Source organism: Leuciscus leuciscus (assembly GCF_965113295.1).
Source record: "Leuciscus leuciscus genome assembly, chromosome: 1".
Classification (NCBI taxonomy): domain Eukaryota; kingdom Metazoa; phylum Chordata; class Actinopteri; order Cypriniformes; family Leuciscidae; genus Leuciscus; species Leuciscus leuciscus.
Window position 1 is genome coordinate 63,457,823 of NC_138725.1, and position 16,712 is coordinate 63,474,534.

At 37.2% G+C, this 16,712-nt stretch overlaps 1 protein-coding gene across 7 annotated transcripts in view; it reads right to left on the reverse strand.

The window, feature by feature from the left end:
- baiap2a (BAR/IMD domain containing adaptor protein 2a) overlaps positions 1-16,252 on the reverse strand; it is a 98,807-nt gene extending 82,555 nt beyond the window's left edge. For 6 of the 7 annotated variants that reach the window (XM_082142778.1, XM_082142777.1, XM_082142776.1 and 3 more), the window contains exon 1: positions 16,073-16,252. In XM_082142778.1, the coding sequence (XP_081998904.1) occupies positions 16,073-16,144 (72 nt within the window). In that variant the 5' untranslated portion in view covers positions 16,145-16,252. The remainder of the gene's footprint in view (positions 1-16,072) is intronic. The other variant, XM_082142780.1, reaches the window with a different exon arrangement.
- Between the last annotated feature and the right edge of the window lie 460 nt (positions 16,253-16,712).

Consider the following 16,712-nt stretch of genomic DNA (forward strand, 5'->3'; position numbering starts at 1 on the left):
ACAAAGCAAATTGCATTAACACTTAATGTGTGGTCACAGGTCTGCGTTTATCGCCACTGAACGGTTAGTTCCAGTCCCTTAATTTGATTGGTCCGGTAGCGCTCAAATAGTGATGATATTTAGTCCACTAAGACTTTTTGCTTAATTACAACAACTTCAAATCAGAATTTAGTCGGAACAAGACGAACAAATCCTTTAGGACTAACACAGTCAATGTAACATTATGCACAAGAGAAAGCAAGCCTGTTGCAGCAGCTTGGGCGATCGATACAAATTAATAGGCTGAGACAACTGTGCATCTAGATTTAATTAGCCTAATTAAATGAAGCCGAGACACAGGCATCCGAGCTGGACAGATGCGTCTTTTCTTCAGAACGTAGGTGATGTTAGTAGACAGCGCTTTCAACACATAACCCCCTGACCCTGTTACAACACTTCATATTCCCGCAGCTCACTGATGGTTTCCATGGAAACATCTGAGAGTGTCTCTTCCTCTACAGATTACATGATGATTGATTTATTTTTGAGAACTTAATTAGGAGCTCAGGACTCAGTGTCCCCTGATCATTAAACTACTCCATTCAATACGCCACGTACCTACTGCAAAACACAACTGGTAGGTTGTGACCAAGGGGGTAATCTTTCAGAAAAAACTGAAGCTTCCCTGAGCGCCGCCATTGATTAGCGGACCATCACCTGCTGTTAGCAATCCATTGACTCCCATTCATTTTGGCGTCACTTTGACAGCGAATAACTTTACATCTGAGATGTTTAAAGACTCCATTTGTCCATTATGTATTTCTAAAGAAACACGAAAATTTATAAAAGGCTCCATTACCTTGCATCTTACGTTATGGCCCCGTAGAAGCAGTTTTTGTAAAAATAGGTTAACGATTGCATCATAACCACGCGACTCTCTGTCGCACAGTAGAGAGATTACCGTATGGACAGGAGGAGAAGCTCGCGGGCAATCGGGGGGACGTGGAGGCAAAATGACAAAATAATTCATCAGAATACTTAGCAAAAGTTGCTCCTGCTCCTAGCTCATGGACACCTCCTACTCACACTCTCCGTCTCTGCAAGTTTCGGAAGGGAATGATTCAGATTTCTCTTGGCACAGCTACTAGAAGACAGACGGGTTGCTCACCGAGCGTACCCGTTTGATTCCTAGAAGATCTACGTCGTCAAGCTCAGTTTGAGTCTGCGCAGTACGCTCAACCATCAGGAAGTGAGAGCTTCAAATTGACTTCACTTGTCTCCGTTGAATCCAACGCTGTGTCCATTTCTTTTACTGTCTATGGTAGGGACTGGTCGGGTCTTCAAAATCATTTGAATTTTAGTGATTCCAATTCTGATTCTGCTTATCTATTCCGATTCTTATTGATTCCCACGTTTGATTCCAATATAGTAAAAAACGAAGTCAAACATTTAGATATCAAACATATTTATTCTGTCTTTTTGCAAAAACAATTCTGCAGTTGAATACCATGAACAAAAATCAGCGGCCTAAAGGACAACTAACTAAATGAACTAGACTAACTAATATACATTTTCAAATATTAAGTATAGTCAGTACATTAAGAACAAATACGCAAATTAACAATTAGCACAAATAAATACAACTGATCAAATCTCAGAAATTGAAATCGAATGTAAAACACCGCAGAGTTTTCTTTTTATAAACAAAATATAGATTCATCCTTATTAAAATAACAAAAGTTATTCAAGCAAGATCAGTGAGTGAATTTCTTTTTCTTTAGTTGCTTGATTAACATTAATGACACAGATGGGAGCAGGGATATTAGGCTGCTGTCACTTTAAGACCTCAAGCACTGATCCAATATACTGTTACACATGCATTATCTTTCTCAACCGTTTACATTCACTTAAGACATACCCGACATAAAACACCATCAATAAATTGATCAAAGGTGACAAAATAAATCAAATAAATGCTGTTCTTTTGAACCTTCCATTCAATGTTTTCAACATTTATAAGAAATGTTTATTGAGCATCAAATCATTATATTACAATGATTTCTGAAGGATAATGAGACATTGAAGACTGGAGTATTCTGAAAATGTGACCTCCATTTAACAAAAAGAAAAAGTTGAAATCACATTTAAAATAAAGAAAAATCAACCCACAGGTTATGAAAGAGCCCGCAGTTGAAGAAAGTCCAAAACATGTTGAAAGTTAAAATGATATTTGGAAAGGTCAGAATGACTTAGTGTCGAATATCTATCAAAACTGAGAAGAGAGTGATATCTCAGGAGTGGCCTTTGAAAGAGCAGATGAATGTGGGAGCAAGAATCAGGTGTGGGTGAGAGAAAGAGAGCTTCTTGATCCTTGTGGAAATGCTCAGTAATTGCCGTGTGGAGATGTGGGCCTGTAATTATTCAGGAGGAGGTGCGGGCGGCAGGTCACGGAGTCGGCCGAAAGGAACCTCCTCTGCTTTTGATTCCAGCACTAATTTACCAGCACTTGCTTAGATGCATGTAGGCATGAGGAATGGGATTACGCACGGAGTAAGGCAACGTTTATTTCTAACCCTTTTATTGCTGGGCCATTGTAGAGCGAGTGGCCTTCAAACGACTCTTTTCCTATAGGAACACGGTTTCATTATGTCTGAGTTACAGAGGTCAGTCCTGCTGTGACAAATGGGGCAAAACTGTATTACATCTCTCTGAAGAGGTCAACTTTAACCTTGAGAACTATTATCCATGTCTAGAATCTTTAACATTATGAATGTCTTTGCTGTCACTTTTGATCAATTTAATGCATCCTTGTTGAATCTTATTAATTTCTTTATAAAAAAAATGTCACTAACCCCAAACTTTTGAATGGTAGTGCATTTTAAAATTGACATTTTATTGTCCCGTGTCCCATATCCTGTGTTTCAATCTTACAACATGAAAATCCACTATAAATTCTTTATTTGTGAATTTTCAAAACTGATCTAAACAAAAAGTGGTGGTGTGCACTGAAACACTCAATATTAATTAAAAATTATTTTGTTTTACTAAGTCGTTCTCACTATGGAAGCTTGTTTCCGCCACAGAATAAAAAAGTTTAAAAAAATTGATAAAAGAGTGACTTTTTCTAAAAATAACGTGATATAAAGTCGGAAATGCGAGGAATAAACTCTCAATTCTAACTTTTTTCTCAGAATTGCATGTTTATATCTCACAATTCTGACTTTAAAACATGCAATTGCAATTGTGAGTTTATATCTCGCAATTGGGAGTTTATTTCTTGCAATTCTGACTTTATAACATGCAAATTGTGAGATAAAAAGTCGCAATTATCTTTTAAAATGTTTTATTCTGTGGCAGAAACGAGCCATAGCAACGAACAATTTTGCCACTAATGCAATTTTATCAAAGTTAGATTTTAAAGTCAAATTTTAAGTAAAGTTAGGCTTATACGTAAATACCTGGTTGCCACTGAAACAAAAGTGTCAATGAAGAGCAAAAAGGAAGGAAAATATGAATTGTGCTTATTCCAATCAAGCTGCATATTAAAATAAATTATCCTTAGCAAGATGGAACCAGATATTTTATTCCAAAAAGTGATTTGAGAAATGGTGGAAAATGACATTTAGTGAAAAGAAGAAAGAAAAAAAAAGACAAAGTTTATTTGTGATGATGTATACACCCTGTTTGACATTATAGTAGACAAATTAAATAACCTAATTTCTATAAAAAAACAATCCAAAGGGCCAAAATTTACAGTAGAAACACTAATTTCTTCAATTAATAATTGATATGCCAAACCAAGCTTCCATTCCACATGCATGAAGCTTTCGCCTTAGTTAACCTCATCAGGTTTAATGTGTTGATTCATTATGCAAAAAAACCCAAAGCGCGTTCTTGTTAATGTTAAATAAGGTGTGTATTCTGTGAGCGCAGTGCAACATTACTTGTGAGCTCTGAGTATTAGAGATAGAGAGCTCTTTGAAGAGAGAGCTCAGACAATAAGATGTGGCAACGGCTCAGAGCCATCCACCCCCGGACCGAGAGGAGAGAGTGGGTGTGCGGAGTGAATCCATCTCTTATAAAACCCATTCCTTTTCAAATGACTGTCGGGAAACCTATGATAAATGCAATCTCCTGGGGCCCAGGGACTTCTGACACAGCGACAAAAGCTACATCTTTGTCGAGATCAAAAAGGCGACCGGGGAAAGTTGTTTTACACTTGTTATTAAATACATCGCGAGTGATCATAGGGTCGAGAGATCCATTAACTTGTCAGCGGAAAAACTGCGAACGCATCGATTGTTTATTTGTCAAAGGGCCGTGGGAATTTCATAGGATTGAGTACAAACTCCCAGTCCTTAAAAGCCTCGGAAGGAGCAAACAGCTGCTATAGTTTACACTACAAGAGTACATCTCTGTTTACTTACCAATTACAAGGAAAAAAAAAAATCTCACTCGCTCGCTCTCTCTCTCTTAGAGGTTTATATTTGGTTCATAAAAGGATACAAATAAAAGGGTAGTTCACCCAAAAATTTACATTTGGACTATTTCCTCACTCCCATGTTGTTCCAAACCCATTATCTGTTATTTTTCCATGAAAAACAAAGATAACTTTGAAGAATCTTTAAGCAGGTCTTTTTTTCATACAACAATTTATAGTGACTACATCTGTCAAGCTCCAAAGAATTGACAAAAAATGTTAATAATAACAAATAAAATTATATTATATTATATTATATTATATTATATTATATTATATTATATTATATTATATTATATTATATTATATTATATTATAGTACAGGCCAAAAGTTTGGACACATTACTATTTTTAATGTTTTTGAAAGAGGTTTCTTCTGCTCATCAAGCCTGCATTTATTTGATCAAAAATACAGAAAAAAAAGTAATATTGTGATATATTATTATAATTTAAAATAATTGGTTTTCAATTTATTATACTTTAAATTATCATTTATTCCTGTGATGCAAAGCTGAATTTTCAGCATCATTACTCCAGTCTTCAGTGTCACATGTGACATCCAGTCTATCACATGATCCTTTAGAAATCATTCTAATATTCTGATTTATTATGAGTGTTGGAAACAGTTCTGCTGCCTAATATATTTGATGAATAAAAGATTCAAAAGAACTGCATTTATTCAAAATAAAAAAATATATATTTTCTAATAATATAAATCTTCTTTACTATCACTTTTGATCAATTTAACACATCCTTGCTGAATAAAAGTATTGATTTATTTCAAAAAAAGAAAGAAAAAAATTACTGACCCCAAATTACTGACCAGTAGTGTATATTGTTGTTACAAAAGACTTCTATTTTTAAAACATTTGCTTCTTTTTTTTTAAACTTTTTATTCATCAAAGTATCCTAAAAAAGTATCACAGGTTATGAAAAAATATTAAGCAGCAGAACTGTTTCCAACTTTGATAATGAATCATCATATTAGAATGATTTCTAAAGGATCATGTGATAGACTGGAGTAATGATCCTGAAAATTCAGCTTTGCATCACAGAAATAAATGATCATTTAAAGTATAATAAATTGAAAACCAATTATTTTAAATTGTAATAATATATCACAATATTTATTTATTTTTTTTTCTGTATTTTTGATCAAATAAATACAGGCTTGATGAGCAGAAGAAACTTATTTCAAAAACATTAAAAATAGTAATGTTTCCAAACTTTTGGCCTGTACAGTATATATATATATATTTTAAAGGTAATCATGACTTCTTACAATTCTGACTTTTTCTCTCTCACAATTGCGAGTTTACATCGTCATTCCATGTCAACTCAACCAGAGGTCCCCAGCTAATAATTGATTTTGATATATATATCTTTTTTTTTCTGGTGAAAGAAATACATAAATTAAGAAGAAAGCCAAAATATTAAAATGTCAATTATTATTTGTCAAATGTCAACAAAGTAATCCACTATGTTGTCAAGGGGATCAAAATGACAATTTTCACCTGAGATTTGGAGCCAAATTACAGGGGGGTAAAAATGATTTTAGAAAGATGACAGCATAATTATTTTATTTTTACACAGAGACTGGTAGGTCTATTAGTAAAATATGTTTACTTTAGCAATCTTTGTTTTATTATGTGCCAATGGTGACAGTTCAAAAATGGGAAAAAGCACTTCTTGTGTTTTTTTGCCAGAAGTTTGCATGTCTGTAACTCAAGAAGTATTAAAGACAACCTTAATATCCTTTTAGATTTTGGCTCTTAAACCTTTCTTTTGGCATCTTCATTTTAAAGCCCCTATAGGGTTAAATCCTAGATTTGCATGCCTGTAACTCTAAAAGTATTAAAGATATCTTACTTTCCATTCTAATTCTTAATAGGGAGTTTTTAGGGAACATTTTCTTTTGGGATCTTAATTTTTAAGGTCCTAAATGGGTTCAATCCCAGAGATATTGGGATATCAATGCAGTAACATTACAATGAACAACATCCCTTCCAATTATCCCTGAAACTGATTCAAATAAAGATTCTAATAAATACACTTTTGAGAGCAAGTTAATGTACCTCAACTTGACCATTTCTGGGTATCAGATGGGAATGTTCTATGCAATTGTTTTGACAGGGGGGAAACAAGATATTATTCATTCTTCAGACATTCCCATTTAAATACAATAAGTATCAGCTGTGTGCAAAGTGAACCACATTTGGTTTTCGACCATTTAAAGTGGGTAACATTTAACAAATTGAACATGGAGCTGCATTGAGATCGAACTATATAGGGCCTTGAAAATGAAGATTTAAAAAAAAAAACTGTTCACCATTGGCATATAATGCAACAAAGATTGCTAAAGTAAACAGGTATACCTAATAGACCAACCAATCTCTGTGTAAAAATTAAAATAAAATGCAGCCATTTTTCTGAAATCATTTTTACCCCCCTGTAATTTGGCACCAAATTTCAGGTGAAAATTGTCATTTTGACCCCCTCGACAAAATTGTGGATGTAAACTCGCAATTGTGAGAGAATTTTTTTTAGACCATATTCTCTATTGTTTCGCAGAAGAAAAGAAAACAGCATTGGTACAGTTTTGAGAGTAAATAATGAGAAAGTTGTGAAAATCATTGAAACAGCCCCATCATTATCCACCTTTTTCCAATGCCCAATGATGCTTTGCTCGAATTATAGTTCCGTTTAACTAAACAATCAGTGAAAGGTTCGCTCTATGAACGCAATAAGCATTTTGGATGCAACGAGATGACATTATTCTACTCACCCTTCAACCATCGAACATTAAAAGGAAACTTACGTATAAAAGCACTAACAAATCACGACAACCGACAATGAATACCCCAAAAGACTGATTATTTCCACAGCAATAATATAGACATTTTAAATATCACTGTAGTAATATATGTTTGTATTATGTAAAACGTTGCCTTAATTAAAAACGTTCAATAACTGGAACTGAGTAATATTGATATTTTTTATATTGAGTAAATAATATTTCAGTGATTTCCGTCATTTTGACAGACAATAAATATTGTATTTACTGTACCTGCTTTGGAAACATTCCAGTAAACCCTGTTAATAGAGATTAGGGGCCCTATCTTGCACCCAGCGCAATTTACTTTGTACACCAACGCATGTATCATTCCTATTTTGCACCCGCGCACAGCAGACTTTTCCCTCCACAGACGCACGTCGGTAATTTAGCAAATCCATTTGCGCTCCCGGGGGCGGTTCAGCGCAAAGAGGCGGCGTGTTCCGCCGCAAACGTTCCCTGGTGCTATTTTGCAGGTTTGGAAAACAATTCCGCCACTGACCAGGAAAAACCTAGTCTAAAGTCAGTGGCGTGTTGCGCATGTTATTCATATGCTATTTTAAGGGCGCATGTTTGGCCATAATCAATGTAGCGTGTGCACAACGCGCATACACTTTGGTTATCTCATCTGCACACAGACACAGCAGTTCTCATTTTTAGAAAACCATACATTATTACAAGGAACAATATTAACACACGAGGGAAATCATTGTTGTGTCCATGAAGATGTGAAAAAATAAGCATAAATCTAGCTTACACATTTACCCAAATTATTATACGCCTGTTTAACCGAAGCTAATTTGGGTGTGTTTCTCCATCCCATGTCACTTCTCTGTGTTTTACGGCCCTGACGAGAACGTCGGTCTCCTCGGCTGTGAACCGCTCCTGGCGTGCGCCTGGCAAATCCGCCGTTATAATAGCAATCCGCCATGGAACAAGCGTGCCTGCTCTTAAAGGGAATGTGAGATGTCGCTCTGATTGGTTTATTTCACCTTACGCCCAAACCACACCTATGAATAATGAAGCTACTTCAGACCAACCCATTTTAGATTTGCGTCAGGCGCAAGAGTCATTTATCCCGCCGGTATAATAGCAACAGCGCCCAAGACCCGCCCACAAAGTTACTTGCGTTTCGCGCTTGATACTTGCGTTTCAGATCGTTAAAATAGGGCCCTAGAAGTGAAAAGGGAGACAATTACATTTTAAAGCATCCGTGCAAAAAAATAAATAAATAAATAAAAACACCTGGAAAGAGACGTGAGGTTTAAAAACGAGATTCTTAGTGCATTCCAGTGAATTATTCATGTGACATATCATAATTTAAATCAGGAGAACAGACACAAAATGCGCAGTATATGTTCTTTTTTTTTATTCTGTTACAGCGGAATACAAAGAGGAAAAAAAGAAAATAACCAGGAGGAAAAGAATGCAGTGAATGAAAAGAGCTCTTGCCACAGGCATTCTTGTTATATCATGTCACATTAAAATACCAAGCGTTGCATTACTCTCCTGACGTGCAAATAGAACATGAAGGACATTTTACAGCTCATTAAATCAAACTGACAGATAAGGATTATTTGTAGCACAACCTTATGATTTGCAATGATTAGTTTCAGTCTTTTTTAAGTGGAACTTCCCCAAACCGGAAGTGCCTCCAATAATAGTAGGCTTGGTAGGAAAAATATGGATAGGCGAAAGGCAAAAGTGGACGTTTTGACAAATGTTAACGCTGGTCTTTCCCTTATAATGAAAGCAGAGAGTGACAGGATTCAAAAAATAAATAAATAATACAAGCTAACAAAATCTTTCCAAATTCAAACCTGGCACACCCCAATCTATTAGGGCTGCACGATTTCCATGTAATCGCACTTTGGCTGCGACTGTTTTTTATGTGCAGCTTGTCACTGATGTACAGCTCTGTAAACACTGCTCCTTCTGAAAGCACTGTGAGTTTGAGTCACTTATAACATGCATTTGAAAAAGCAACACGCGTCAAACATCTTTCCAAAAATGAGAAGCATTTATGAACCTCTTGTCCAACAAAAGACAACATTTAATAACATGCTTTTACTCTTAACTCACTTCATAACGACAGTTGAGCATCCTTCTGTGAGATGATGTGGCTTCTTACACAGAATAACGCAGTCATGTGTTTATTAGTCATGTTTAATCAATCAAAGCATTTCAATCTTCTGTTTATTCGACAGCGATAGAGATTTCCTGGAATGATGTGCGTTATCGTACTGAGCGCCCTCTGGCATTCTGATGGAGCGGCATTTACTACCGATCAGCCGCACTGCACTGATAAACTGCGCATAAAATAATCGCGATCTTTTAACGATTTAATCATGCAGCTCGACAGTTTAAGTGCCAGGTTTGAATATACACAAGTTTATACACAAGCAGTAGCGGTTTTAGGCACGGGCGAACCGGGCAATTGCCCGGGGCGGCATTTTTGGGGGGGCGGCACCGCCGGCACGAGCAGAAAAAAAAATACAAATCTGCGCCGCGAAGCGGTTTTCTATTATCTATCATTTCACTGTGTGGGGAATTGCCAAATTTGCGCCCCTGCTTGCTGAGAAGATGCCGTGCACAGAAGCTGTTTGTTTGAGAAGGGGAAAGGGGAGGGGGCGCGGAGGCGCGGGCGCGGATGACAGTTCACCTCTGGGTCTCTCCCAAATGGAACGGACAAGGGGGGGGGATCCATATAGTTATCGAAGTTATCAGTCACACCTCGACTTTCTTCCAGATAACGCACATTTCATTCATAATATTATAAATACGGGCCTCTATATTTCCTGCACATTTTTGTTTTTCTGAATGGTCTGAATGGCTAATAAAAATAGGTAATACAAAACGATTACTTGGTCACCACCACCAAGGTGAATTGGTTTAGTCTTGACTTCTGGTCGTGACTCGTGAGCGTGAGTGACAGTTATGGGGGGATCACAGGGGAAATCTGTTGATTGTCGATATCGAGTGCCAAATAAGAGATGGACAAGAAAGGTCAAAGCCATCAGGTGCCCAATTTAGAAACGAGCGAAAGATAAAGGTATGCAGTGCAACTATGTTTACTCTATATGATTACGGTATCCATTAGGGGTGTAACGATATTCAAACCGAACCGACAAACCGCGATACAACAGCCACGGTTCGAACCGCGATACTCTCATGTCGAACCGAACGCGCCCCGCCCCCTGCTGCCCCGGCCCAACTCTCACATCACTTTGTCACAAAACAATTTTTTTCTTCCTTGACATTTGATTAAATAGTTATTAATGAGTACACTTTTAACAACTAATAAGAGCTGTAGTTTTACTAAATATTATTATAATATTATTTACTAAATAAAGTGCATGTCACGTGATTTGGGTGATCGATCACGCTCGAGAGTTTACATACGCACTTCAGGATGGCAACTCATATTGAGATTGAAGACCCTCCGGTCACAACCACTGACTGATACAGCAGCAACAGCAGCAGTGCTGATCACGAATCACCGACACCTGTCATCATCCAATATGATGACATATCACAGCATTTTTTAATCATCGTTTTGAGACAAATCATTGTTTGTTTTGCGAACATAATCCTCTGCCGTCTGGTCGCTTCCGCTTCAAGCCGGACTCGTCTCGCGCTAACGGTAATTCCTTTTCACTGTCCACGTTTTGATTTCGGCAAATCAATTTTAGCGAATGCAAACAACGTGATTATTGTTCATGAGTCCAACATCCAGCCACGCAAGAAAACATGTAATCTACCTGAGGGAATAATATGCTCACAAAACATTTCTGATTATTATTAATGTTTAAGACTGGTTTGTTTTTTCCCCCCCAGGATTCTATGAAGAATGTAAAGATCATAAGATATTTATTTGAAATAGAAAGCTTGTGTAACACTATAAATGTAGGCTACTGTCACTTTTGATTAACGTAATGCATCCTTGCTGAATAAAAGTAGGCAATTACTTTCTTTAATTTCTTTCCCCCAAAAAATTATCTTACAAACCTCAAACTTTTGAACTGTAGGCCTATGTATAATGTTAAAAAAGCTTTCTATTTCAGATAAATGCTGTTATTTTGAATGGTGGTTTGTTTGTAATGTGACATTTTGTTTGTATGACTTTACAATAATTTTTAGAATTAAATTGTACATAAATAGGTTAAGCAATACAAATGTGTTTGTCTGATAACCTTTTAAACATATACTTAACTGTCTGCAGACAATGAAATGATGTACATTGTGCGATGCAGTACAAATATTTTGAGTGTCCCTTGTTTTCCTATAAAGAACCACGATTGTCCCGCATTTTACTTTTCTGAATTTGGCAACCCTACTCAGGTGTGCAGTTTATTTCTGACTAGTCAGTGGAGGCATTTATTTCATTTTAGTTAACTCAGGTGTGCTAAGTGCTCTAAAGAAAGGCTGAAGCCACTGTATAAAGTTCAGTTAATAAAGTTAAAGTTAATCTAGCGTTATTATTGCTGGTGCCCTGCCATGAACCCTGCCCCCACAGCAAACAGAACCGAACCGAACCGAACCGAACCGTGGCTCCAAAACCGTGATATGAACCGAACCGTGGCATTGGTGTATCGTTACACCCCTAGTATCCATGTCATGAATGAAGGGGCAATATTAATTGGTGGGTAAAACTCTTATTTGTTAGCCTTTTTTCTATGATTCTTGCTATGCTTAACAATAATTCGTTTTTAACTCAAACACGAGATCTAATTTCACCATAATATTGTTCTTTGCAACAAAACTGTTGCAAGTTCAGTTATTACACTGCAAAAATGCTTTTCTTACTTAGTATTTTTGTATTGTTTCCAGTCCAAATATCAAACATTTCTTAAATAAAGATGCATAACGTTATTTTACTAAAGTAGTAAAAGATATTAAGTCTTGTTTTCTGGGGAAATAAATAAAAATTGAATTTTTGCTTAAAACAAGCAAAACATTATCTGCCAATGGGGTAACAAAAATTATATTTGGGGGGGGAAGGGGGGCGCTCGAAAGGGGTCTCGCCCAGGGTGTAATTCAATGTAGAACCGCCACTGTACACAAGTTGTCAACCATTTAATGTAAATAATGTACTGTTCCTCAAAAACGGTTGTATGGATTACTTTTGATAAATTTCTTTGCTTTTTTGTCTTTTTGTGTTGTAAAGTAGGAAGAAATTCAAAAGGGATTTTAAATGACATAATGATTCCAGAATTTTCATTTTAGGCGCACTGTCCCTTTAAGAACTAGGTGAAATGAAAACTATAACAGCTCCTCTATTAGCACATTAGCCCCACAACAAGAACCTTTTATGGATTATTGATGAATATAACCAAATACATGCTCTCAATGTCTGTTTCTATCTGCGGTCTGTGTCTCTCACTGAATGACATGACAGAAACATTTTGTAGCACGTTGTTGCTAAGAAACTACCTTTCCAGATTTCCTACATGAAAAATACATCCTCTCAATCTCTCAAAAAACATAATTATATAAAGTTTGCTCCTGGTGATCTCTGATGAAATGAGTCCCCGAACAAATGAAATTGTACGCCTGTTGGGTATGATAATGCTTTCATCAAACAGATTTATGGGAAAGTAATATGCATATTGTAACTGAAACCTTTGCTTGTTTTTTTGTTCTCCAATATCAGGCATGGCACGTAGGATACATTTTTCTTTTAGTTTAGTTTCCCCTGCAATTGAGTGAACATGGTAACCATGTTTACGTCACTCTAAGTTGACTATTGGGGAGAGGTGTTAGAGACACTCCCATCACATTGTTTCACCTGTAGACTTGATGAGACATGTCCTTTCCCGTCACATGTCTCTTAATACACCCTGATCAACAGAGCTGGACGGGTTTCCAACAAAGCACTACACCAATTCAAAGTAATCCCTCTTAGGAAGGAAATCATACTTTAGCCTGCACAAAAATGTGATTTCTCTCGATTTCAACAATTAATTTATTACACAATACGGCACAACACAATTTATAATAAAAATCAAGTATATATATAGACAGACAGATAGAGATAGAAGAGAAGGTGTGTGGCTAAAGATAGCAAAATAGCAGTTAGCAAAACAATTCCTGCAGCTTCAATGCCACAGACATCTCCATTTTTCCATATACTATATTCAACAGGCACTTTAATCCAGGAGGATTTTTAGTAAGTGCAAGGTTCACATTTTGCCCAGGAATCAAAGCCACAACGTTGAGCTACATATTTAAAGGTAACTCCCGTGCCAAGTCCTTTTGTACTGAGGTTTGCTACCACCAGTGACGCAAGAACACACGCACCTATATCACCGCATGCTAACAATGCTTTAGAATTTGCATTAGCACACAGTAGGAGTCTGGCCTTAAACTGCACATAAGTGGCTTGACCTCAGCTCACCCCCCCCACACACACACTCACACACACAGGTGAGTGGACAGCAGTTATGTCACCCTCCAGCTGGCAAAGGTCTTGTCAGCCCTGCCGCTGGTACTCGCCTGGAGGCTGATGGGATTAGAGAGATCTGACCGAGTGTGGCACTGTCTGGATGACTGAGCCCTGGTGCTGAGAGTCTGACGCCAGGAGGATGAGTGATTGAGGGCCGGCTGTGACTCACAGGTGAGGCCTGTTTTTAAATCCATGGCAACTCCATCAGGATCACAGCTATTGCTCACAGGTAGGGAGTGTTCTGTGTGCACAGTTGAGTAACAACAGAACACACACACACGCGCACCCTGGTACACCCATGCGTTGAGTCACAAAAGAAATTTGAGGGAAAAGTTTGAATTATAAGATATAAACTCACAATTGTGTGAAAATCAGTCAGATTCGGGGGGGAAAAAACTGGCAATTACCTTTTACATTTGTTTTTTAAATTCCATGGCGGAAAACAAAAAACTGAATTAAGAGATGTAATCAATTCTAAGAAAAAAAAACCTGAATTGCAAGATGTAAACAGAATTCAGAGGAAAAAAGTCCGAATTGCGAGGTTTAAACTCAGAATTACAAGGAAAAAGTCAGAATTGTGAAATATAAACTCAGAATTCGGAGAAAAAAAAGTTCGAATTGTGAGTTTATAACTTCCAATTTAGAGATACTCACAAATTTGAGGATAAAAAAAGTTGGAATTATAAGATATAAACTCGCAATTGTGAAAAATAAAAATCGAAATGTTTTTTTTTTAACTTTTTTTTTTATATACCCTGGCAGACACAAGCTTCCGTCATTCCTGTGATACTTCAGCAGATGTTAAACATCCCACCACTTCCACTGATGTTTACCCCTCTTATCTGTCCCACCCTCTCTCTCTTACTCACTCACACACACACACACACACACACACACATCAATACTACACTCCTATTGAACTCAATCCATGTTCTTCAGCTGGCCGATTTAACAAGCTATCTGAATAGGGGGTGGATTTGGACGAACGATCCAGCTGAGCACCACCACTGAAAGACGCCAACACAGAATTGGCACACAGCGATTACCAGTTAAACGACAAGACTACGCAAACGCAGATCACCAATAGACAGCTAGTGGTCTAATCCCTCCCGTGAGGTGTAACCCACTTTAGGTTTATGAAATGTAAATCTATACAGACTGACATAGTAAACTAGAATTTAAATATCTGTCAAACAGATGAAAATATTACGTGAATCGTGCTGTAAGCTAGTCTTCATAGTTAGGTTTCCATTGCTTTAAGAGTAACACCCCAGATACATCCGCTTGGCCTTGATCAACCAGAATAGTTTCTTTGTCCTCATTTTAGGTGTTGGACTTCAGGTGGCCTATTTAACAGGCTTAAGAATCTGATGAGAGCTGTAATCCTACTGGTGTGGAAAGTATTAACTTTTTTTAAAGTTACAAACCTAAAACTGCCAAACAAACCTTTTGGGAATCTATGGAAACATTGACGAGACACACATTGACTGAACCTGTTGCAACACACACCAGCACGTCCCCCTCCCTGAACCATATGCTGGAATGCCCGACAGAACACATGCCAATAAACATAACCAATACAGGTTTTCTGGGGAAAAAATGAAAATGCATGAGAGAAGATCGAAAGATTGATTCATTTACATTAGGCTACATAATCAACTATGGCCACTTAGCAAACGCAGCTTAAATGTAATTGCATAAATTAAAATGTTTTATGTAATGTAAATATTCATAATTAGTTATTTGCATATCAGTTACCAGATATTTAACACAAAATTATAGGCCTATGTATATTGGATTAGTCGTAAAAAGTAATATTGTCGTTTAGATAGATAGATAGATAGATAGATAGATAGATAGATAGATAGATAGATAGATAGACTTAAAAGTAAGAAAAATTAATCGGTAATCGGACATTTAAACCATTTGTCGTAAAAAGTGATCATCGATCACTAGATAGATAGATAGATATGTGGGTGTGTTAGAGAGAGAGAGAGAGAGAGAGAGAGAGAGAGAGAGAGAGAGAGAGAGAGAGAGAGAGAGAGAGAGAGAGAGGTGGCAGATAAGTAAAGAACAACGCTAAATCACTTCTGTTCTCACGGTGAGCTTCATTTTAATGACACTAGCGACACGAACGAGAAACTTGATCTCTCATCAAGTTCATTAATGATGACAAATCTAACCATAAACCCACTCAAGACAATTATGCACTACAACGAACAACGACGATAACTCATATTTAAAGCATCCACTTTCGTACACATGTATTCGCCTATTAGATCATTCCCACCTGTGATCGATAAGTTGTTCCAACAGTTGGATCATTGCACTTTACCTTATAGACATTTTCCGTAATGCGGTGAACCTCGTCGGTGCGAGACATGGTGAAATCTTCAGTTAAAACCATAAACGGTGTTTTGCTGAACGTGATGTGTTATCCGAACAGTGTGTCTGTGTGATGAGGGTCAGCTGCGGATCTCTGCTCCGATCCACGGGAGTCTGATCTCAGCTCAACACTACCGTGCGGAGGCAACAGAGACGGGGAGGGGCTTACAGCAATAGACACGCCCCCATACTCGAAACCGCGCGCTGTGGGGCGTGGCTACGCACACCTGCGCCTGCCCTGTCCCGGATGTGATTCCTCTAGAGCTCCCTGGACATTGATCTTTATTGTTTAACATGATTTCATTGTTTTATGCGTCAGGTTTGGCTATGAACACTTCGAATATGAGAAACTGAAGAAAACAGGTTCTTTTCAGAGCAAATTCCTAACACACAGGGTAAGATAAATGTGTAAAGTTTGTTGGAAAGAAACCATTTAGATCGAATTAGTAGCCTACTTCTTCATCTGATTGTTTTTCCAAGTTTTCAATGGGAATACTTTACCAGTGAATATCCACGACTCTTCCACTCGTTTGTGATCACTGGAAAGTAGTTTTCAATAGATTGGCATAGAAAAATAATATATATATACA